This window comes from Dasypus novemcinctus, chromosome 1, assembly GCF_030445035.2.
Source record: "Dasypus novemcinctus isolate mDasNov1 chromosome 1, mDasNov1.1.hap2, whole genome shotgun sequence".
Classification (NCBI taxonomy): domain Eukaryota; kingdom Metazoa; phylum Chordata; class Mammalia; order Cingulata; family Dasypodidae; genus Dasypus; species Dasypus novemcinctus.
Window position 1 is genome coordinate 94,343,280 of NC_080673.1, and position 26,032 is coordinate 94,369,311.

Here is a 26,032-nt window from a genome sequence, read left to right on the forward strand (position 1 = left end):
GTTAACCACCTTCAATTATAAGAGGCATTCCTATTTCAGAAATGTGAAAAATACGCATTTTAGAATTATTGAAATATAGTACATCCTTCGACAATCTGCTATTTTGTTTTAACTAAAAAGTGTTCGTTCATCTTTAATATTCCTCTTCAGTACTAGTACTACCTAAGCAGAGCACTTCAATGAAGAACTTTCAACTTTCTGGGTGATGGTGTGGTGGCGGTAGTGGTGGTGGTAGTGATTTGTTTGGGGTTTATATAACAAAATTCACCATTTTAAAGTACACATTCAGTGGTTTTTAGTATACTCACAAAGTTGTGCAACCATCACAACTCTAATTCAGAGAATTTTCATCACTCAAAAATGATAATGGATGCAGTCATTCCACATTCCCTACCCCTACCCCCAAAGGTCTTTGCTTTATTTTTGTCTGTGGTTTGAGGTAGTGTTCCAACTTCATTATTTTGCATGTGGATATACAGGGACCATTTTATTTATTTTATTCAATTCAGTCATTCAACAAATATGTCTTGAATACCTACGACACTGATGTGATCAAAGGTTGTATCACTCTATGACCCTCTACATAGTATACAAAGAAAAAAATGAGAATTAATGAGAAAAGAAATTTTTGCCAAGAGTTCTCTAAAATCATTTTTGGGCCCCCTACCAAATATCATTAATCCTTCTTGCCCTGTCAATTACTAGTTCATTTTTCTTCTATCTTTGATGGCATACCTGACTTCATAGTCAGAATGCAGAGCTGATGATTATTTTAAAAGAGGAGTTCTGAATCTTTAACTGTACCTCACTGAGACAGCAGGGAAGTGAAGGAAGGAGATGAGATTTAAAATGAATGGGAACAAGGCCTAGAGCTGCAGAGTGCCTAAGAGTTACCTCCTGAGAGCCTCCTTGTTGCTCAAATGTGACCAGTCTCGAAGCCAAACTCAGCATGTAAATGTGTTGCCTTCCCCCCAGCGTGGGACATGACTCCCAGGGATGAGCCTCCCTGGTGCTGAGGTATTACTACCAAGTACCAGCTGATGATGGATGTAACTAGAAAATGACCTTGAATAAAGGGTCAACTCAGACCAGCAGAATATCTTAGTTTACATATAATACCATGAGTTAAAAATGCTTTTTGATCTGAATAAAAGGGGAAAATGGAAAGGACAAATGAGTTTATATGACTATGAGTCTCCAAAAAGAGCCGGGAGGTTATCAGAGGGGTTGCCCTTATGCACACCTCAGCACAGTCCCAGAGACAGATAAAGTAGACACCACCCCAGGTACTGGTTCTTCTGAAGGCTACAGAGACCCACAGGTTCTATGGTCATGGCAGATGGAATTCAGTGCCATGTCAGTTGGCCCTACTTTGGAGTTTGTGTTTCTGTGTGATGGAGCTGGACTCAGATGTGATCTTTGTCCACAAGCCTCTCCTGTTACTTTTACCAGATCTGTAGTTGGCACTGGGGTTTAGTGTATACCCAAGGGACCTGAATCTCTGGACTGACCATGTGATAGCCAGGCCTCAACAGACTTGCAACTCCTACACTCTGGTTTATTGGACTTACCCCACTCAGCTAACATGGAGGTGAAGAAGGTCAACCACCACACCAGGGAGCCAAGAGTGCCTACAACTGAAAGCAGGAGAATTGCATCCAGCATACATATGGAATCTAAGCCCTCTCTTGATGTAGATGTGGAGTGGGCACAACCATTCTAAGGTCCACAGGATGGAGGAAGAGAGTATGGATTAGAGTAGACTTACCAATATTCTATTCATGAACTATTGTGATTAGTAATCGAAGAAAATGTGGCATTGGTGTGGAGAAAGTGGCCATGGTGGCTGCTGGGGGTAGGGAGTGGGAGGAAGAGATGTGATGTGGGGGCATTTTTGGGACTTGGAGTTGTCCTGGGTGGTGCTGCAGGGACAGTTACCGGGCATTGTATGTCCTCCCATGGCCCACTGGGTGGACTGTGGGAGAGTGTGGGCTATGATGTGGACCATTGACCATGAGGTGCAGCAGTGCTCAGAGATGTATTCACCAAATGCAATGAATGTCTCATGATGATGGAGGAGGTTGTTGTTATGGGGGAAGAAGTGGGGTGAAGGGGATGGGGGGTATATGGAGACCTCATATTTTTTTAATGTAACATTAAAAAAATAAATAAAGACAAAAATAAAATAAAATGAATAGGGTGGTAGGTAAGAGCTGATAGCTTCATCAGCTGATAGCTGATGAAGATCTGAGTATTGTGGGGAGAGTTGTGTGAGAAGATAAAAATAGCCAGTCTCCCTCTGGACTATTTTGCATTTTAACTTTCTTAAATCATGATGTATTTAAGCTTATTTCCCAAAAAAACAGGACTTTTTAAACAAGCAAATTATGAATAATAAATATTCTGAACAGTGAGATAAAGAGCACATCATCACTGCCATGTTTACATGCAGAACATGTTATTCCATGGTAGATGACCTCAACAACTATCTGCTGAATTAAACCTACAGAACCCATGAAGGTACTTTTTAATATTTTACTGATTCCTACACTATCAGTACTCTTTTTTCTGGCATCAGAAGTCGAGTCCCTCTGCCTAGAATGCCGTTGTTACCACTGTCAACCCATTAACACACACATTTATTCATCCTTTATACCCCATTGCTGGTAACATCTCCAGTTTTCTCTGACTTCCCCATGCCACATTAAGTACTTCAAATCTATAAAATCATTCCATTTATCCTTCTAATATTAGCCTTATTGTATCATTTTGCAATTATCTATTCCCATTTGTACCTCATATTGAAATATGATATCCTTTAATGTCAGGGACCATAACTAATACCTCTCATTGCAACCCACTACATTGGTGATGCTCAATAAATGTAAAATCGAATTGAATCACTATAGGAACCATAGGTATCTTTTTTTAGAGTCTATGTGCATGGAGACAAATTAAAACGGCCCATGCTAATATTTTTCAAGTGTTAAAGTTTGTCTGGTACCAGATGATAAAAACAAAATTGAAATCTCATTTCACTGGTGAATAAAGGATCTCTAAAGTTCCACTTAGCTTTAGAATTCTAGAAGTTGGAACAGATAACGTCCAATAACATAGTAAGGTAAGCTAGTTGCATCCTCTCTGCAAAATATACAAATGCTAGATCAAAAAAAGCATGTAAAAAGTATCTCATACTTAACTAAGCTTGTAAGAAAGAAATCCCTTCTGTCAGAAGTGAAGAAAAACTGAAAGCCACAACTATTTGGCCCCTAGTATATTACACATCAATATAGGTTCTAGAAACTGGAGTTTTTAACATTCGTATAGGAATACAAGACACAATCTTCGGCCTTCTGGGTAATGAATTGCAATTAAGACTACTTTACAAAGTAATATTCTAAAGAACTTTGCTATATGAATGACCAGCAATAACTTCTCACCAAATCAGGGAAGCTACGGAGGAAATTGTCTTCAGCCTAGTATTCTGGGTAAAGGAAAACTAATCTGTTACAGACAGATATGTTCAGTGGAAAAGCTGGGATAACTTCCCAAATTGGAATAGACATTAGGGCATGTGTTCATCTGACTATTTAAAAATTCTATAAAAATCTTGGGACTCATAAATGGTATCAGATTTTAAATCTACCCCCATGTTTTCTCCCTCAAAATAGTTAACACCAAAAAAAAGTACTTCTTTGGGAAGCGGATTTGGCTCAACAGATAGAGCATCCACCTACCACATGGGCGGTCCAAGGTTCAAACCCTTGGCCTCCTGACCTGTGTGGTCAAGCTGGTCCATATGTAGTGCTGATGCGCGCAAGGAGTGCCATGCCATACAGGGGTGTCCCCCACGTAGGGGAGCCCCATGCACAAGGAGTGTGCCCCATAAGGAGAGCTGCCCAGAGCGAAAAAAGTGCAGCCTGCCCAGGAGTGGGGCCATACAAATGGAGAGCTAACGCAGCAAGATGATGCAACAAAACAAGACACAGATTCCGGTGCTGCTGACAAGAATACAAGTGGACACAGAAGAACACACAGCAAATGGACACAGAAAGCAGACAACTTGGGGGAGAGGGGAGAAGGGGAGAGAAATAAATAAAAAATAAATCTTTTTAAAAAAAGTACTTCTTTGGAGATTAATATCAAATGTATGCTATGGCTTCCCAATAAGGTCTTTGCAATAGTCACATCCAATGAAATCCACTAGTAGAGAAGGTTGCTTTCAGTAGACTGTTGTAGGATTGGTAGATAATTTTTTCTATTAGAGTCATAAGTAGTAATCCCTTTGTTAAACATGCTGTCTCTAAATATACTTACTATTAATCAAATTGCCAAGAAACCTTGATAAACAGTCATTAAGCCAAAGAGTAGAACAAAATGATAATAGTCATGACAGATTTTTGTTTAGTGGTTCAGAAGGGTCTCAAGACCAAAGACCCTTCATGACTACCAGCTTAGATTTTATTTAGCAAATTAGGGAAGAGTTACAAACCTTAACTGCATAGCACTTGACACTTAGCATATGTAATTGCACACATGCAAACTTTAGGTTTTGTAATCCAATTTTATCTCATATAATATTAGAAATAATACACATTGTAAATAAGCAATATAGTCAGCCATCTAATAAAAAGTTGCTTGTATTTATATATTTCCTGAGTAAGTTTCCTGTTGTTCATGTTTTATGACAGATGCTTGTCAAATAAAGACTAAACTTGGATCTTGGCAAATTCAGGGTTCTGTTGATTGTGATATTCATAGCTTCTACTGTGACTTTTGGGCCTAAGGTCTCCTCTTGGACTAACTTTTTTTTTTTTTTTTTTAATTTATTTCTCTCCCCTTTCCCCCCTCCCCCAGTTGTTTGTCTGTTCTCTGCGTCCATTCGCTGTGTGTTCTTCTGTGACCACTTCTATCCTTATCAGCGGCACCAGGAATCTGTGCCTTGTTTTGTTGCATCATCTTGCTGCATCAGCTCTCCGTTGTGTGTGGCGCCATTCTTGAGCAGGCTGCACTTTCATTCATGCTGGGCGGCTCTCCTTATGGGGTGCACTCCTTGCGCTTGGGGCTCCCCTACGCGGGGGACACCCCTGCGTGGCACTGCACTCCTTGCGCGCATCAGCACTGCACATGGGCCAGCTCCACACGGGTCAAGGAGGCCTGAGGTTTGAGCTGCAGACTTCCCATGTGGTAGGCAGATGCCATATCCATTGGACCAAGTCTGCTTCCCTGGACTAATATTTTTAAATATCTTTTCTTGTCCCTTTCAAAGGACCCATTTTTTTCTTATTTGCGTTGTCTGTGGTATTTCAATAATACTAATCTGTTCCAGTGCTCATTGTGGCCAATAAACAGTGCATGGATGGGTACCAAAGCATTGTGTTGCCCCCATTCCAGGATATTATATATAATTACACTGGGGGTGAGGGTTAAAACACTGTCTTGGGAAGTGGACATGGCTCAACTGATAGAGCATCCTTCTACCGTATGGAGGGTCCAGGGTTCAATCCCCAGGGTCTCCTGACCCTTGTGGTGAGCTGACTCACACATTCTGCTGCAACGTGCAAGGAGGGCTGTGCCACACAGGGGCATCCTGTGTAGGGGAGCCCCACACACAAGGAGTTTGCCTCACAAGGAGAGCCGCCCTGTGTGAAAAAAGGTCAGCCTGCCCAAGAGTGGTGCTCTGCACACACAGAGAGCTGACACAGCAAGATGATTCAACAAAAAAGAGTTTCCCAGTGCTTCTAGATAATGCAAGAAGATGCAGAACAACACACAGCAAATGGACAGAGAGCAGACCAAGGGGGGAAGGGGAAAGAAATAATTAATTAATTAATTAATTAAAAAAATAAAATAAAACCACTCTCTTGTCTTAGAATAAGACTAAATCGTGGAGCTATAACAAATGTACTATATTTAAGGCATTAGATCAGATTCTAAATACTGTTTCCTGAAAGATTCAACATTTGAAAATATTAGTCTTTATATATTATGTGACTTTTTAAAATCAGTGCATGGTATACTTTCTGATTAAAGACTAATAGACTGCCCACTAATTGAAGCATTAAAACCTGAGACAATCCATGCAGAGGAGATTTAATTTTCTAATTTAACCTTGGAAACCTATTTTTCTTTTGACTGTATTTAATTTTCTCTTAAATATATTGGCATGTTTTTCAGTCCTTAATGGTAGAATAGTTTAGTATTTTAAAAACATGAGCGTTGAATATGCCCCTCTCTTCCCAATTCCACCTTCAGGAACCTTACAGTGGTAGCTTAAAATTAGTCATGGGGTGAGCATTTACACCATGGAAACCAGCAAACATCACAAATCAGGACTTTCTGTGTCTTTCTTAGATTTGGAGAAGGTGGCCAAACACATTTACCAGCATACAACTGGTTTTAAGGCTCTTGGGATTATTATATTAGTCTAGAGATTACAAATCATGAGGTAAAGGGAATTTTAAAGATCTTCCGATCCAAACGAGTCATTTTTCAAAATTATAAGAAAAGTGAAAAGATTTTGCAAAGATCGTGCATCTAGTAAAAGGCTAATCCAAAATTACAATTCTGCTTTCCAAATTCCTAGCCTCTTTCCACCACATCAGATAAAGAAGGTAAAAGACACAATGTCAACTCATTTCACATTTTTATTGCAGGCCAACTTTCGGTCTGGTCTGTCTTATGTGTGAGATGCATAAATGGAGCACTGAAAATGATTATCTTTTCGCCTCCAGAACAACAGAGCCCAGAAAAGCATCCCTGCTTGACCCAGAAAAACATCCTTGGTAAAGAACCATATTGTCTCTACAGTAAAATCTTTGATGTACAGGGACCAAAGTTGACCTTTGACCTTTGTATCTATGTCTTAGCCAAGGACCAGGCTAGACAGCTTGGAAAAACTATTGTAACAGCTTCCCAGTCATGTGTGGAAAGCCAAAGAGGGGGACGTGGGGGAAGAGGAGAAATAGTTTGTAGGTCTCTTAACCATAAAACAGAAGAAATAGAGGTCGCTGGCTATCCTGATAATTTGTAAGTTGTCAGATAACATATACATATCTTTTCTAAAATTATCTTTAAGATATTAATAATCCCACTGCCATGGATTCCATATAGGGTCAATAAGCAAGTGAGAAATATGACTGCTGGATTGTGGCCAAATGGCACAGTGGGTAGTTTGCATAGTGATGTGCAACCAAGAAGGGAAATCTTACTTTTTAAAAAATAGGTAGTGGGAATTTCAAATATCTGTGCACTTGCATACACATCTCTCCTTAATTACATATGGCAATACGAGATGACCAGTAAAACATCTGACTAAATGCAGTGCCTAGTGTGACCATTTTATACTCCTTATTCTGAGCCTCTTCCCTCTTTGCAAAGGTCTTGAGAGGCTCTCGTTGTCACAGAAGTATTATCTATCCTTGTCCCCACCTGCCCTAGCATGAATGCCCTACAGAGGCCATCCTGAGATTTGCCTTGGGATGAAAGCCTACCCCTGAGCAACTGCCATAAATAGGCAGGATCCATTTCCAGGGATTTATCCACTTTTACCCCTGGGCAGGAAAAAAATATATTATACAATATTGATGCAGAGCTAGGAATTTAGTTTAGGTTATTTCCTTTCCCAAATTAGTCTGATTTGGTGATTTAGGCTAGAGTTTAGAAGTTTTCATCCCTACACCGGACTACTACAACTCAAAAACTGTACAGTCCCCCTAAATAGTCCCCCTAAATATGTTTAATTTGAAAGAAGACTTTTTGTTCCATATCAACAAGACATTGTTATAGTCAGGTAGTCATTTTGATTTATGCCATATTTTTCACTAAAGAGAGAAGTGAAAGAGTTTTTTCCAGGTTACAAGGTAATTTTTAATTCCCCTTCCCCATTTTATCAATACAAACCTTAAACTGATTTAGTTTAATAATATCCTATTATAGAGAACTAGTTCTGATTTCAGAAATAAATATACCTAGAAATATAATATTTTTAAAAATCGAAGCCTAACATGGGTACTTACTAACCTAATATTTTAATTAACTTGTAAATCATAAATATTTGTTAAAGTGTGCATATGTAATTAAATGAAATAATAAAAAGGAAATGATTTTAATAAATAATTTAAATCTATCCCACTCACTTCAATATAAATTCTGGAAATGTCATTTTAACATGAACCCTATACTATCTATTTAAAATTTTAGTGGGGAATTATATAACTTATATAAAGCAAGATATTCTATACTTATACAAAAACTATCCCATAAGATGACAACAGCTAAGGCAGAAGCTGATTACATTAAGTACCTATAAATAATTAATTGTATGACGTTCTGAAAATGAATTTAAAAGTACCCCTTTTGATTAAGTGAAGTAATATTAAAATTCATATTAAAGTTCATTATTGTCAGCCAAATTAATTCTGTTAAATCAAAAAGAATAAGTTAATGAAATTAATTGTAATAATTTAGCCCTTTTAATTAACTTATCCTGCCCAGGACATTAACTGTACCTTTAAAAAGCTGCTAGGCATGTACATAAAGCCTGATTGAAATTTCATGTGTGTGTATTATGGAGTGTGTAGTTTATTACTTATCATCAAGAACAAAATGATTTTTCGGGTCTGAACACAATGATAAATATCGCTTACAGGTTAGCTGTATAAAAATAACTAAGTGAGGAGAGCCGCCCAGCGTGAAAAGAAAGTGCAGCCTGCCCAGGAATGGCGCCGCCCACACTTCCCGTGCCGCTGACGACAACAGAAGCGGACAAAGAAACAAGACGCAGCAAACAGACACCAAGAACAGACAACCAGGGGAGGGGGGGAAATTAAACAAATAAATAAATCTTTAAAAAAAAATAAAATAAAATAACTAAGTGAAAACAGTACATTCTTAAGGGGTACCACAGAGAATTCCGAAGGCTGTCATTACAAACAATACCCTCTCCCTGAAAGACTGTAGCTCCAGGTCATGATGTTTGTTGCGCCATGAGAGTTATCTCAAGGGCAGGTGAAGCCTTAAACGCCTCCTTGGTTCCTTTCCCCTTAAATGGCATGAGTGTTTTTGTTTATCCAGATCTTGGACTGCTGGAATGAGGAAGAATTTTGCCCTGGGGTTTCAGGTTGGTTGGCGTTTGTTTAGTGTTCATGGCTGAGAGAGGGGCTGAACTTTCTCAAGGATCTTCCATTTCACAACACTAAGTACCCTTAAGCCCACCAGAATTATGGTAAATCCCGCTTCTTGCAGTACTATTTAGGAAGCCCAGCCCTCCCCTGTGGTCTGAAGAATGGCTGTCTTCAGAGCAGTTCCTCCAGAACATGAGAGTCAGATACTAAGAATAAGAAATGTTTCATTTTTCCAACACCATCAGGTTCAATTGTCATCCAAAAACCATGCTGAGCAATACAATACACATTTCAGAAAGAGGAGAGGGAAGGGGCGGTTAGTGCTCTACTCTCTCTTAAAAAACCATAATTAGAGACAGCAACATGAAAAGGAAGAACCAAAGATCATCCTGGATCCTCCTGGCCTCCCCAAGATCAGCCCAGCCTGTCCTTAGGCAATTCCCACACGGAGTCTCTAAGACTCCGGTTCCTCACCTATGAAACAGGGATAATAGCAAAACTCCAGTCTATCTCCCTGGATGACATTGATGCTTATAGGAAAGCATTCTGTAAATGGAAAAGTGCTAATCAAATGTAGTGTTTTATAATTTTCATGAAAGTCAGACCTGTTTTGTAAAACTAGCAAGCCCAAATTTTGATGGATTGAATTGTTTCTAAATTAGAAATTTTAACACAACAAACAACTAACCCTACAATCTGTATTTTCGTCCTATTATACAACGTAAACAAAAGGGAAGACTTCAAAAACAGTGTCAAGACTAAACACTAAACACTTGCTACTGTTTGAGGAAATTAAAAGCAACCATTTCTGCTAAATTGATGGATTCTATCCAATAGCCTTTCTGATTCTTCTGTTTTACACAACACCCTTCTGCTAACCCAGATTTACCAATTTAAAAACAGATCCTTTTACAATAATCTAAATTCTCTCCATAAAATCTGGCAGGTTCAGTTTTGCCAATAAAGCATCCGCACCTAGATGGCAGAGATTAACTATGTTTCAATTCCACTCTTTCCTTCAGTTTTATCTCTCTCTCCCTTGCAGCTCTGTCCTGGACTTCAAAGCAGCTTTGTGGTTTGCCTTGCAGAAAATCAATGGTGGGGAGATGAAAAGCAGCTCTTGTTTATCTCTGTCTGCTGAAGGTCACTCTACTCAGTAGCATTTGTGTGAGATCCGCAGCCATTTTCCTTTGCGTAGGGGAGAAGTGAATTGATTACACACACAGAAACCATTATAAGGAGAGAATGGTGCCCATTTTAAAGGAGTAGGATCAGATCCAAACAGGAATATATTAAGAAGAATCAGTGGAATGCTGAAATACTGGTATGGAGTATAAATTAAGAGTTTTTATTTAATGTGACCCTGATTTTTTAAAAAAGCTATTTTTTATGTTATGTTATGGGGTACAAACTATATAGTTTATCAGATTCTCTAATGGGTACCTAAGGGGTTATTTGAATTTAACAGACCTCAAGGATTATGAGCAATAAGGGGCATTGATAACTTAGTGTGGGTGTCTGATTCTCCCAAGCTACGCAGAAGCATCATTTCCCTACAGCCAGAGTTGTTGGTCTTGCTTCCTCAGTTGTGTATTATATAGAGATGATGCCACACTCCAACCCCACCCTGTCGAATGCATTGCTTAGCTCTCACTGTTCTTTATAGGCCAAAGACGTTTCTTGAACAAGTACTGGAGGAAAGACCTAAAAAGCACATAAATCCCCCAATGCCCTCAAGTCAGAAGTGCCCTTTCCTGGGGTCCTACAGTATATGACTTGGGCTTCCACGTAAACACTGACTTTGGTTTGCCTCAGTGATGTAGTTAGTGGGTTGTGTGAAGGAGTAAAGTCTTGGTAATATTTTGTGGTATTAAAGCCAGGGATCTAAAAATCCTTGCCAGTCACCTTGACATGTTTCCAAGTGAAATTTATACACCAGGGACAACTACAAGTGGTGAACCAAGTACCATTTTATTATGAATTGGGCCAGTGACCACTTCACCCCAATTCAGAGCTTTTGTAACCCTGGGTTAAAGCACAGAGCTGAGGCTCAAGGCCGACTGGGTATTTTCTTTGCCCCAAGCCAAACATTAATCTGGGAATCCTATTTTCTGGTTTATCACACAATATAAGAACTTAAACTGAAGACCAGCAAGGTTAACTGTGCATGTAAAAAGATAAGAACAAAAAAAAGCCGGCCAGGTAACAAAAGGAGTCTTGGTTCAGTCTACCAATTATACCACTTGCAGTGGAAGAGAGGCAAGAAAGAGCTTTTCAAAACAAAATAACCCTGCCCAGCAGTAAGTATGTCTCACAGCCTCTGCTCTTCCCCACCTCCCAAAAAAAAAAAACAAAAAAAAAAACCGTTCTGGACCAGACCAATCAGATTATCATTGCTTCCTTTTGTGAGGAGAAACAAGGAAGGGTTGGAAAGAGGGATTGGCAGTGTAAGAGTGGTTCTAATTCCCTACATACATGATTCACCCCCCTTTCTAGATTTCTTTGAGGGCAAGACAGCTGCATTTTTATTTTGGTATTTCCCATAGAAATTAGTACTCTGTCAGCCCAAAAGTAGGCCCTTAGGATGTGTGTTTTCAGTGAATGTGGGAAGTGAAAACTTGTTCCTACTTAAAAAACATCTACCAACAATGACTGATTAAGTACAAGATAGGTTCCTGCCCCCTGGCATATGCAGTGGGTGATATTAAAGAAACAGAACACAGGCCCGCTTATAAGGGCTGGCACATACAAAGGAATTAGAAAAGAGAACAAAGATGGAACTGTGGGCACAGGCTAAAAGCATACTCTGCATTCAGCAAGCTAGACCTGGTACTTCCCTGCCAGCCAGAACTGTCCCTAAAATGACACTTTACAAGAGGGAAGGCTTTAGAGCTTTGGACTCAGACCTTTGCCACTTACTGGATGTGTGACCTTGGGCAAATTGTTTTGCCTCCCTCAGTCTCAGATCCCTTATATGAAATTGATTAATATCTGCTTTGTAGGCTTGGTATAAGAAGACAGTTATAAGACAAACAGTACTTAGGACATGGAGCACATAAAAGTAGAGGTTAGCTATTTTTATACCTCTTACTATTAACCTACCAGAGGAGAATTTTCCACCTTATTATAAGTTCACCCTTAAAAGCACAGTAAATCTTGTAACTTCATGCTTGAGATCTTTTTCCATTCATTATGTGGAATTAACTAGTCAAGCCAAAAACAGAGTTAAGGTTTGCAGTGGACATGTGGGAGATTCAGAAAGGAAGAAGATGGAATTTACCCTAAAAAGAGAGCTCTGAGTGTTAAACAGTGATGAGAAGGGCGCTGCAGAATTCCATGCTAACTTCCTTTTGCTGATCTTTGGGGAAATGGCACCTTTTTACTAAAGTTATTTGTGAGAAATCCCAAGAGCCATCAAGCATTTGCCTGCTCAATGAAAGACCCTGCAGTGGCCAGCAGCTGCTGCTACCCCACGAATGTTTACCAAAACAATCTAATAACATGAGGAGCTGTGCAATTCTGCCCTGATATGATGCCACACTCCCAACTTAACTGTGGAAGATCCTATTTTGAATCAGTTGTGTGGAGCAGCATGCCAAAAGTCCCTTTTAGCCTCTGGTTATTGCTAACACTTTCTCTTGCCGTAAAAGTGGCTCTTGTCCTTAACGTGCATCCATTTCCTACAAGCACAGCACATTCATTCTGCTGCAGGTGGTGATAGCACGTCTTTGCAGGAACCTCAGCAGGGGAATTTTATCTTGATGCATAGGCTGGTACATAATTTTGGTGCCGCTGAGCACAAAAGTACCATGATAAATCTTTCCTCTGCTGTTTAATTATTGATGTAGTAATAAGTTAGTTATTTTAACTATCTGAGCATTCATGGGCTCAGGTAAGAGGGAAGAGATTTTTATTTCAGGACAGCATAGCACCCTTTTTTGTTTCTACGCTACTAAGTAGTCTAATTGTATAACTGCCTGAAAAGTAAACAATTCTTGTAACCCGTTTCTGTGGAGACTTTTAATTTTCAAAGCTACCTTAAACATGTTTGTTATTACAAACACTCATACTGAATAAAATAAATACAATAAAATAAATAAATTAGCACTTAGCAAGGTATTTTTCTTCTGTAGTGGAAACGATTTATTTTTATTTTTATTGCTCTATATTCTTTTTCTTAAGCACCAACAGCTTCTTGACCATATAGGAATTTTGCCTCCCTAAGAAGACTTTTAGATGTGTTTAAATGCATTTGTAATGATCAGAAGACGTTGCACATTTTGCAGTGGTCTGCTCTAACCAGCCTGCTGTATATAAGTGGAAGAGTGAGTGCTTTCGAGTCACACTAATTTGGATGGGAATGTTGGCTTTACCTCCTGGCTCTGTGTCTTCAGACATTTAATTTAACCTTCAGATCCTCGATTTTTGTATCTGTTAAGTGGGTTTAATAATTGTGTGTGCTTCACAAGATTATTGTGAAGATAAATGAGATAATAACCTGTAAATGACTAATCAGAATGCCTGGCACACAAGAGTGACTCAATAAATGAGGTAGATAATATTATTAATAAGACCACAGCATGCTCCTACTGGTGTGTACATCTTCTAAATTCTCCCGCCTTTGAAATGCAAGGAAGATGCATTTGTTCAGTAGTAGAGGTAGCTTCCTTTGTTCATGGTATCTGCTTGCTAGGAATGGGCTAGAGAATACAAGGAGAATGGAGGAGATGCCAGCCATACCCTTCAAGAGCTAGAAAATGGCCCAAAGTACGCAAGAAAGTAGAAAGCATGCCTGGATTTGCTGGGGTGGTCAGAGAGATCATTCTGAGACCTAACAAGGAATAGATGTTTTCCACTGCAGGGGAGGAAAGGAGGGCACCACAGGCAGAGGGTAAAGAATACACAAAAGCAAGGAGAAAGTGAGGAGATGTGGGGAAGGTTGAGGTAGTAGGGAACGAATGAAGGAGCAACTTACCCACCCCCAACACTTCCCAGACTGGTGCAAGCACTAATGGAGGCCATTCCCTGGCACACCATGCAAGCAGAGCACCTGGGAATCCAGTCACCTGGAGTGGAGCCTTGTTGGGGCTAGGAGGGCAAACTCAAGTTGAGCACATGCTCCTGGCCCCAAGGCAAGGCCAGAGGAGGGTTTGGGAGGGGGCAGTGTTTATTGTGAAGTAACACCAACAGGAGGCTCCAATTGTCTCCTTGCAGGCAGTACCAGGTGGGTCTTTATCTGCCATATATTGGACTTTTGCGCTGTTTTGTAGTGTTGCTCAGACTTGAGTCATTCCTGAAGTACTGTCATGATTTCTGCACTATGTACACAGTCAAGTAGTTACTTATTATTTTTCTCTAAATGAACTCACAGTTCTAACTTAGCCATATCCTAAGCAATAACTATAAAATCTTACATTCAGTTATATATATTTATGTGGATATGTAAACTGTTAAAAAAAATTTTTTTTAAGATTTATTTTATTTATTTTCTCTCCCCTCCCCCCCAACCCGGTTGTCTGTTCTCTGTGTCTATTTGCTGTGTCTTCTTTGTCCGCTTCAGTTGTCTCAGCAGCACGGGAATCTGAGTTTCTTTTTGTTGTGTCATCTTGTTGTGTCAGCTCTCCGTGTGGGCGGCGCCATTCCTGGGCAGGCTGCACTTTCTTTCCCGCTGGGCGGCTCTCCTTACGGGGTGCACTTCTTGCGTGTGGGGCTCCCCTACATGGGGGACACACCTGCGTGGCCCGGCACTCCTTGCGCACATCAGCACTGCGCATGGGCCAGCTCCACACGGGTCAGGAGGCCTGGGGTTTGAGCTGCGGACCTCCCATGTGGTAGGCGGATGCCCTAACCACTGGGCCAACTCCACCGCCAAAAAAAAAAATGTTTTAATGCTTGTCCAAATGCTACCTGAGATCATCTCACATTTATATGTGATACTCATTGTAAATTTTAGGTAACTCCTTTCTGAAGGCAATAGGGAGCCACAGAATCATTCTGATGAGTACCATAACTTGATCAATATTTAAATGTTAGACATGTTACCCTGGTAACAGATAAGAGGGGTGATTGAAGGAGGAAGTGCAATAAGGCTTCCAGCATCGTGTGGGGTGGAGGGCAAGTGCTGAGCAAGGGGAAGAACAGTTAGGATAGAAATGAAAGATAGGAGATATTAAGGACATAGAATTTTTTTTAAAAAACTGATGTTTTGAATGGCGATGCATGTGGATAGAGGGCAGAAAGGTAGATAAATCCAAATTGGTTCCCTGGTTTTAGGTTCCACCAAGAAGCAGTGCCAACTGAGACCTGGTGTGGTGAGGAGAGATGCAGACCTTGGGTTTGGCTCTGGAGTTGAATTGCCTGGTGGAAACCCAAATGGAGTTGCTTGGAAAGAAGTTGAACAAGAGAGCCAAGGGCTTGGGGTAGCAACCGGGCCTGAAGATAAAAGTTTGAGGGTCATCAGCACATTTGTAGTAGTTGTAAAGATGGAAGTCAATGAAATTGGCTGAGTATGTAGTGTGCAACAAGAAGACTGAGTATCGAACCCTGAACCCTAACTAAGGATGGGCAGAGAAAGACAGGAAAGAGATGGATGGGTCAGAGACAGAGAAAAGGAACCAAGAGATCACTGTAACCAGAGCCCAGAGTTTATTTGAAGTAGGAAAGAATGGTTAGGAATGTCAAATGCTGCTGAGAGATCAAGTAATATAAGGAATTAAGAAATGTCTATTTGATCAATTTAGATGTTTCCTCCGGAGAGAGGCCTTCTTTGAGGTACTATTCAATTACCTCATCTCTTCCCATTAATTTTCAAAGCACTTACCCCAATTTGTAATTGTATATATATTTGCAAGTTCATTTGTTTAAAAATCTGTCTCCCCAAGTGTACTGTAAATTGTATGTAAGCAGGGACCATATCTCTCGTTTACTTCAATATCCTCAGTGCTAGCTCGGGATCTGGCATATAACTGCTGTCATGTGGGTAGCATTGATGCTGGATGCTGGCTAGGAGCACAGCCGAGGATGATGTCTGGACACTTGTTCCTGTCTATGACAGCCTCTTCATGAGGCTTCTGGGCCTCCCCAGATTAGAGGCTGGCTTCCAACAAGGGAGCGTTCCAAGCAGCAAAGACCTTCTAGCACCATCTTGGCAATGAGGACGAAGATGATACAAATGGCAGAGCAGAGGCCTGAAGGGATGATTCCTCCCAACCAGCTACCCCTGAGCTTCTTTCACAGAAACAGAAATGAACTTCTGCATTGTCTAAGCCACTGTGTTGCTTTGTTTTTCTGTTCAGTACAGTCAAACCAAATCCTAAATAGTATGCCCAATGACAAAAAGCAGGCAAAGCTTGTGGCTTTACTATAACCAAGAAAAGCAGCATGACAGGGTCAGTGTTTCTCATTTCTACCAAACATTTCTCTTTTTATTACAAATATTTCATAACATCTACTTACTCCCATGAAAAGAAGTTCATAGATAATATTGCCCATTGGCATGAATAATGTACACACATACACACACACACACATATATAATGCCCTAACTATTATAAAGAGGATAAATAAAAGGAGAATAAGTCACAATAAAATAATATATTTTTCAACATGTAAATGTTGGGGCATGACAACCCTAAAAGACATAAAGAAATTGACTGGTGCTTACACCTACATATAAAGAATAAGCTTAGATTTAAGAGAAGTAAAAAGATACTTACTTATATAAATATCACATAGGATACTCAAAAAGCTGCTGTTGGCATCTCTGTTTTCTCCCTGATTGCTTATCTCCAGAACAGCTCTAGTGAAGCTTTTCCCAGTTAAGAATAGCAAATAAAAATATAGGTCTTTCAGTTAAAATTTAATTTCAGATAAACTATTAATAATTTTTTAGTACAAGTGTGTCCAAAATATTGCATGGGATATACTTATACTAAATTATTTGTCATTTACCTGAAACTCAAATTTAACTGGGCACCCTATATTTTATCTGACAACCCTATAGCCAGTGCTCTTCTTTCCCATTAAGATCTTAAGAAAACTTATTCAAAGGACACCGATCCAGTTGGGAGTCTCTATGAACTATGTACATAGTACATACAGCATTTTCTCAAGTGGGTTTCAAGGAGTGGTGCTTCCACACAGTGTGCTGCCAGAAAAAAAAAAAAAGAGGCTGCTTATCTCCTCTTGGAGATTTAAAAGACATATCTCATCAAGAAAAAAAAACCATTTACAATAGCAACTGAAAGAATCAAATACCTATGAATAAATTTAACTAAAGGTGTAAATGATTTATACACAGAAAACTACACAATACTGTTAAAGGAAATCAAAGAAGACTTAAATAAAGCAAAGAATATTCTCTGTTCATGGAAAGGAAGACTAAACATCATTAAGATGTCTATCTTACCCAAACTGATCTACAGACTTAATGCAATCACAATAAAAATCTCCACAGCATTTTTTACTGAATTGGAAAAACTAACTTTGAAATTTATCTGGACGGGAAGAAGCCCCAAATAGCCAAAGACATATTGAAAAAGAATAACAAAATCAGAGGAATCACACTATCTGACTTTAAAGTAAACTACAAAGCTACAGTGGTCAACACTGCATAGTATTGACACAAGGATAGACATACTGACCAATGAAACAGAATTCAGAGTTCTGATAGAGATCCTCACGTGTCAGCTGATATTTGACAAGGTCACCAAACCCATTCAAGTGGGTGAGAATGTCCTCTTCACAAATGGTGCTTGGAGAACTGGATACCATATCCAAAAGAATGAGAGAGGAACCATCTCACACCTTATACAAAATTAACTCAAGATGGATCAAAGATCTAAATATAAGAGCCAAGACCATAAAGACTTTAGAAGACAATATAGGGAAGCATCTGCAGGATCTTGTAATAGGAAATGGTTTCATGAGCTTCACACCCTAAGCACAAGCAGGAAAAGAAAAAATAGATAAATGGGACCTCCTCAAAATTAAAAACTTTGCAGCTCAAGGAGTTTGTCAAGAAAGTGAAAAGGCAGCCTACTCAATGGGAGAAAATAATATTCTGCTTATATAAAGAAATTTTACACCTCAAAAATAAAAAAAACAAACAACCCATTTAAAAAATGGGCAATGGTTAAAAAGCACATGAGAAGATGCTAAACATCACTAGCTATTAGGGAAATGCAAATCAAAACTACAATGAGGGAGACTTCCGGCAAGATGGTGGCTGAGTGAGCTTGCCTTGCCGTCTTTCCTGGGAAGAGGCAGCTGGGCACCGCTGGAGGTTCTCCGGGACCAGGCTTTTTCAGGATTTTTTCAGGGCAGGAAGTGTCTGGACATCGATTTGGTGGGAAGGTAACGGAAAGGACTGGTCTATAAGATATAAATTGGGACTTTTCAGGAGGGGGAGGCAAGATGGCGGCTGAGTGAACTTCCCGGTTACTAGCTCCTGGGGGGAATTGGTTGGGAGGCGTCGGAGACTCTTTGGGACTGGCTGTTTCGGGATTTTTCCTGGTCCGGAGGTGTCTGGACATCGATTTGGAGGGAAGGTAACAGAGAGGATCCATCTGTGAAATATACACGGAGATCCCACCTACGTGTGGAGGATTCCCTCCTTGGGTAGGCGGAGCCGAGGCAGCTAGCACCGCGCGGAGCCCCGGCGGCGGCGGCCAGGGTAGCCGATTCCGGCTGAGCCCGGCTGAGCCGCGGCGGGCGGGGGGGCGGAGCCCGGCTGAGCTCGGCCGAGCCCAGCCGCGCCACGCCGGGCGGCGAGCGGGAGAGCCGCGCCGCGCTGCGCCGCACCGGGCGGCGGGCGGGAAAGCCGAGCCCGGCCGAGCCCAGCCGAGCCCAGCCGAGCCGCGGCGGGCGGCGGGCGGGGGACCGGAGCCCAGCTGAGCCCAGCCGAGCCTGGCGGCGGGGTTTCTGTTCTTTGTTTTTTTTTTTATTTTTTATTTGTTGTTGTTGTTGTTGTTCTTGTTGTTCTTTTTTTTTTTTTTTTTCAATCCTCTCTTTCTTGTCCCCAATATTCTTCTTATACTATTTTACCTTAACAATACAATAGGTCCTACAGGAAATACCTCACATTTGCTGGGTTTCCTCACCCTCCACTGCCTCATTTCTCTGTGAATAGATTTAGCCTATCTACACTATCCCCTTTCCCCTACAACTTGATATCCTCCACCATCTGCTATCTCTCCTATATTCCATCTCCCTTTCTTTGATCCACAAAGTGTCTAACTCTTAATTTCTAATACCTTTGTTTAGTTTTCCATCTGGTATTCGTCCCTGAAACTATTACCTTTCTTTTCTCTTTCCCTCTCTCACGAAAACAATGGCCTCTTAGTACATACCACATTCCTCCCATATTCAGTCGTCTACCTCATTATAGGTACTTTCCTACTACTATAACTCTACACAATTTACATGATCTAACCTCCATCCTCCCAGAACTCATATTGTTGCTTTGTAAACATATATCACCAATACTACTTCACACTTTTTCCTTCCTTACACAATTGACTTTCCCCAGCACTAATACTTTCCTTTAAAGTGAGCTTAACTAGCAATAAGAAATTGGAATAAGAAGAACAAAGTGACAAAGAGAAGATACAACACTTACGCAAAAACAACAGCTAATTAATCTCCAAGACTAGACAAAGAAGCTAAGGAACTGATTAAACCCGTCAAGAAAAAATGTTGACAAGACAGCAACAAAAATCTACAAACCAAACCAGTAATCAGGAAAACATGGCTGAATCCAATCAACAAACTGAAAATCAGGAAGTGGGGCAGGACTTCGCACAAGCAATGAAAGATCTCAGAACATTTATCACCGACAAATTTGATGAAGTAATGAAAGAGGTTAACAGCGTGAAGACAACACTTGGAGGGGAAATTGCAGACATGCGCAAAAAAATAACAGATATGATGGAAATGAACACCACAATTCAAGAAATCAAAAATACACTTGCAGCAAATATCAGCAGACTAGAAGAGGCAGAGCAGAGAATCAGTGATGTGGAAGACAGTGCATTGGAAATCAAACAGATAGTAGAAGTGGTCAATAAAAAGGTAGAAAAAATCCAGATAGGACTTAGGGACCTGAATGATAACGCAAAACGCTCAAACATACGTATTATAGGCATTCCAGAAGGAGAAGAGAAGGGAAAGGGGTCAGAAGGAGTGTTGCAGGAAATAATGAATGAAAACTTCCCAAATCTACTGAAAGAGACAGATGTACATATCCAAGAAGCACAGCGCACTCCACTGGTCATAAACCCCAACAGGCCCACCCCAAGACATATACTTGTCAAATTATCCAATGCTCAAGACAAAGAAAAAATTCTAAAAGCAGCAAGAGAAAAGAAAACCATCACATACAAGGGAAACTCCATAAGATTAAGTGCTGATTTCTCATCTGAAATGATGGAGGCAAGAAGGCAGTGGTATGATATAGTCAAGGTACTAAAGGAAAAAAATTTCCAACCAAGAATACTCTATCCAGCTAAACTAGCATTCAAAAATGATGGAGAGTTCAAAATATTCCCAGATAAACAGAAACTGAAAGAGTATATCAACAAGAAACCTCCCCTTCAAGAAATTCTTAAGGGAATTCTGCAGGAAGAAAGGAAAAAACAGGACAGTCAGAGATGGAGGAGAGTGTAAAAGCAACAAGAAAGACAAAAATAGAAGGGGAAAATAAAATAATACAAACAAAATATAACAAACACAAATCCAACCAAAATATGGCTACCATAAATAACTCTCTAAACGTAATAACACTGAATGTCAATGGATTAAACTCACCTATCAAAAGATTCAGACTGGGACACTGGATAAGGAAATACGACCCATCTATATGCTGCCTACAAGAGACACATCTTAGACCCAGAGACTCATGGAGGTTGAAAGTGAATGGCTGGAAAACAATCATACAAGCAAACAACAACCAAAAAAAGGCAGGAGTAGCTATATTAATATCAGACAAAATAGACTTTAAATGCGAAACAATTGTGAGAGACAAAGAAGGATACTATATTTTAGTGAAAGGGACAATTTGTCAAGAAGATCGAACAATCATAAATATTTATGCTCCTAACAAGGGCGCCTCTAAATATGTGAGGCAAACGCTGGAAAAACTAAGTGAAAGAATAGATGCATCTACAATTATAGTGGGGGATTTTAATACACCACTATCAACTCTGGACAGAACATCTCAAAAGAGAATCACTAAAGAAACAAAACATTTGAACAGTATATTAGAAGAGCTGGATCTAATAGACATATATAGATCATTACACCCAAACACAGCAGGATATACATTTTTCTCAAGCGCACATGGAACATTCTCCAAGATTGACCATATGCTAGGCCACAAAGAAAGGCTTAATGAATTCAGAAAGATCGAAATCATACAAAACAATATCTCTGACCACAGTGGAGTCAAGCTGGAAATTTGCAAGGGACAGAGACCCAGACTTCACACGACAATTTGGAAATTAAACAGCACACTCTTAGAAAAACAGTGGGTCAAAGAGGAAATCTCAAAAGAAATCAATGACTACCTTGAAACAAATGATAATGATAACACAACATACCAAAATTTATGGGATGCAGCAAAAGCGGTACTGAGAGGGAAATTTATAGCCATAAATTCATATATCAAAAAAGAAGAAAGAGCAGAAATTGAAGAATTAACTGCACATTTGAAGGAATTAGAAAAACAACAACAAAGTAACCCAACAGGAAGAAGAAGGAAGGAAATAACAAAGATAAGAGCAGAACTAAATGAAATAGAAAATAAGAAAGCACTTGAAAAAATAAACAAGACCAAGAGCTGGTTTTTTGAGAAGATCAACAAAATTGACAAACCTTTAGCGAGACTAACAAAGAAAAAAAGAGAAAAGATGCAGATACACAAAATAAGAAATGAGAAAGGTGAAATCACCACTGACCCCACAGAAATAAAGACTATCATAAGAGGATACTTTGAAAAACTATATTCCAACAAAAATGACAATTTAGAGGAAATGGACAAATTCCTAGAAATACATAAGCAGCCCATACTGACAAAAGAAGAAATTGATGATCTTAACAAACCAATCACAAGCAAAGAGATAGAATCAGTCATTAAAAATCTCCCAACTAAAAAGGCCCAGGGCCAGACGGCTTCACAGGTGAATTCTACAAAACATTCCGGAAAGAACTAACACCAATCCTGTTGAAACTATTCCAAAAAATTGAAACAGAAGGAACACTGCCTAATTCCTTCTATGATGCCAACATTACCCTAGTACCAAAGCCAAACAAAGACACCACAAGAAAGGAAAATTACAGACCAATTTCTCTAATGAACCTAGACGCAAAAATACTTAACAAAATACTTGCTAATCGTATTCAACAACACATTAAACGAATTATACACCATGACCAAGTGGGATTTATTCCAGGTATGCAAGGATGGTTCAACATAAGAAAATCAATCAATGTAATACACCATATAAACAGATTGAGAGAAAAAAACCACATGATTATATCTATAGATGCAGAAAAGGCATTTGACAAAATACAGCACCCCTTCCTGATAAAAACACTCCAAAAGATCGGAATACAAGGAAACTTTTTGAACATGATAAAGAGTATATATGAAAAACCTAAAGCCAACATTGTTTACAATGGCGAAATCCTGAAATCCTTCCCTCTAAAATCAGGAACAAGACAAGGATGCCCATTGTTTCCGCTCCTATTTAACATTGTCTTGGAAGTACTGGCTCGAGCACTGAGACAAGAACCAGATATAAAAGGCATTCAAATTGGAAGGGAAGAAGTCAAAATTTCATTATTTGCAGATGACATGATCCTATATATAGAAAACCCTGAGAGATCTACAACAAAGCTCCTAGAACTCATAAATGAGTTTAGCAAAGTCGCAGGTTATAAGATCAATGCGCAAAAATCAGTAGCATTTCTATACACCAATAATGAGCAAGATCAGGAGGAAATCAAGAAACAAATACCATTCACAATAGTAAATAAAAAAATCAAATACTTAGGAATAAATTTAACTAAAGATGTAAAAAACTTATACATCGAGAACTATACAAGATTGTTCAAGGAAATCAAAGAAGACCTAAATAAATGGAAGAATATTCCCTGTTCATGGATAGGAAGACTGAATATTATTAAGATGTCTATCCTACCAAAACTGATCTACACATTCAATGCAATCCCAATAAAAATCAACACAGCCTTCTTTAAGGAACTAGAAAAACTAACTATGAAATTTATTTGGAATAAAAAGAGGCCCCGAATAGCCAAAGACATATTGAAAAAGAAAAACGAAATAGGAGGAATCACACTTCCTGACTTCAAAACATACTACAAAGCTACAGTAGTGAAAACAGCATGGTACTGGCATAAGGAGAGACACACAGACCAATGGAATCGAATTGAAAGTTCAGATATAGAACCTCATGTATATAGCCACATAATATTCGATAAAGCCACCAAACCCTCTCAACTGGGAGAGAATGGCCTATTCAACAAATGGTGCCTGGAGAACTGGATAGCTATATGTAGAAGAATGAAAGAGGATTACCATCTCACACCTTATACAAAGATCAACTCAAGATGGATCAAAGACCTAAATATAAGAGCCAAGACCATAAAGACCTTGGAAAGCAGTGTAGGGAAACATCTACAGGACCTTGTAATAGGAAATGGCTTCATGAATATCACACCAAAAGCACGAGCAGCAAAAGAACAAATAGATAAATGGGACTTCCTCAAAATTAAAGCCTTCTGCACCTCAAAGGAGTTTGTCAAGAAAGTAAAAAGGGAACCCACACAATGGGAGAAAATATTTGGCAACCATATATCTGATAAGAGACTTATAACTTGCATATATAAAGAACTCATAGATCTCGAAAACAAAAAGATAAACAACCCATTTAAAAAATGGGAAAAAGATTTAAACAGACACTTCTCCAAAGAAGAAATACAAATGGCTAAAAAGCACATGAAAAAATGCTCCAAATCCCTAGCTATCAGGGAAATGCAAATCAAAACTACAATGAGATACCATCTTACTCCCATAAGATTGGCAGCCATGAAAAAAACAGTAGAATACAAATGCTGGAGAGGATGTGAAGAAAGGGGAACACTCATCCATTGCTGGTGGGAATGCAGAAGGATCCAACCATTCTGGAGGACAGTTTGGCAGTTTCTCAAAAAATTATCCATAGATTTGCCATATGACCCAGCAATACCACTGCTGGGTATATACCCATCAGATCTGAAAACAAGGACACAAACCGATATATGTACACCAATGTTCATAGCAGCATTGTTCACCATCGCCAAAAGTTGGAATCAATCCAAAAGTCCATCAACAGATGAGTGGATCAATAAAATGTGGTATATACACACAATGGAATACTACTCAGCTGTAAGAACCAATACACTACAATCGCACGTGATAACATGGATGAACCTTGAGAATCTTATGTTGAGTGAAGCAACCCAGGCATTGAAGGACAAATACTATATGACCTCAATGATATGAAATAAGTTAACTGCCTCAGAGAGCTAGAGTCTGGAAAAGTGGCTTACTGGAAATCGGGGGGTGGAGGAAGGATGTGAGTTAATGTCTGTAGGGGTGGAATCTGTGATGAGCTGGGGGTAAGTATGAGCACAAAGAAGGGACAAAATGGGGGCAAGGGGTTACCTTCGGGTGGGGTTTTCTGGGTTTGAGGGGGGCTGGGGATGGGAAGAGGGGAAATATGGTCCAAGAAATAGGTGGGAGGGAGGGGCAACATACAAACATGGGAGAGTGCCAGAAGTTCATTGAGAACTAAATGTTGAGTAAAACGTATCAAAGTATAAGTAGGAGGGTTACCTGGTTAGGACGCTCAGGGGGTATGGTCTGATGCGGGAGGACTCCGGAGGGAATAGCTGAAGGCTCATTTTGCCAAGGTGGGTTCTACCATTGGGTGGGGTGGACCCATATCCTGGGGAAGACTAATGCCGTCGAATAGAGAGAACTGTATCTCTCGTGAGAAAGGACGGCTCCCAGGGCATTAGATTGGCAGGCGTTGTGGGCCCTAAGGGGAGGGGAAAATGGACGTGCAATGGATGGAACAAAGGTAAATAAGGGGGCAAAAGAGGAGTTATGTGAGAGTACACGAGGATGAATATAAAACAGCTAATATTACACCAAAAACATATAGGGGATGACAGACTAATAATGAAAACCATAAGACAAAACATAGGATAACTAAAAAATTTAGAAAACTGTACAACCTAAAGTATGGACCACATAGTAAGCACAAATGTTACCTTGTTTGAAAACTATAGTTTTGGAATCTGTACATCAGTTTCAGGAAATATGATATGAATAAGTTAAAAGATTATTGCTGTGGAAGGGAAAAGGTTTTATGGTGGATCTGGGGAAATACTGTATATTGTATATATGAATTTTGGTGATCTAAGACTCTTCTGAAGCTGACATTATGTTGGGATTCACTTTACGGGAAGTTTTGGATCACAGAGTGGTTCAACAATGGCAGCGGAGGAATACTGATATGGGATGTTATTGACAGGATATATATGGTTGACAGGGAGTTATACAGGGCATATGCCCAGGGTATATGGTAATATCTATATATACTCATAGTGGAAACAATTAAAAACAACAGCTGGGGGGGTACTGGGCTCCTGGCCGGGGGGTCACTGTTGTGGGCCCTGGGAGAGCAGCGGCAATCCTCCAGGTGCAACGGCAAGAACCAGGAAGGAAGGAGGGCCCAACAGTGGGCTCTTGATACTAATGGCTACACTTTTGAGCCTATGCACCTGCAATAAGAACAAGGCCTAGAGTAGCATTGTGCCTGGGGGTTTCCTCCTGACAGCCT

The 26,032-nt window shown here is 39.8% G+C and overlaps 1 protein-coding gene across 2 annotated transcripts in view; it reads left to right on the forward strand.

Moving 5' to 3' along the window:
- The window catches only part of TBCK (TBC1 domain containing kinase), a 445,069-nt gene that overhangs the window by 331,765 nt on the left and 87,272 nt on the right, over nt 1-26,032 (forward strand). The window contains exon 26 of one of the 2 annotated variants that reach the window (XM_058294479.2): nt 8,651-8,823. The exons of the other annotated variant lie outside the window; for it this stretch is intronic. Within the exon in view, the coding sequence (XP_058150462.1) occupies nt 8,651-8,677 (27 nt within the window). The 3' untranslated portion in view covers nt 8,678-8,823. Of the gene's footprint in view, nt 1-8,650; nt 8,824-26,032 lie in introns of those variants that run through there. 2 annotated transcript variants of the gene reach the window in all.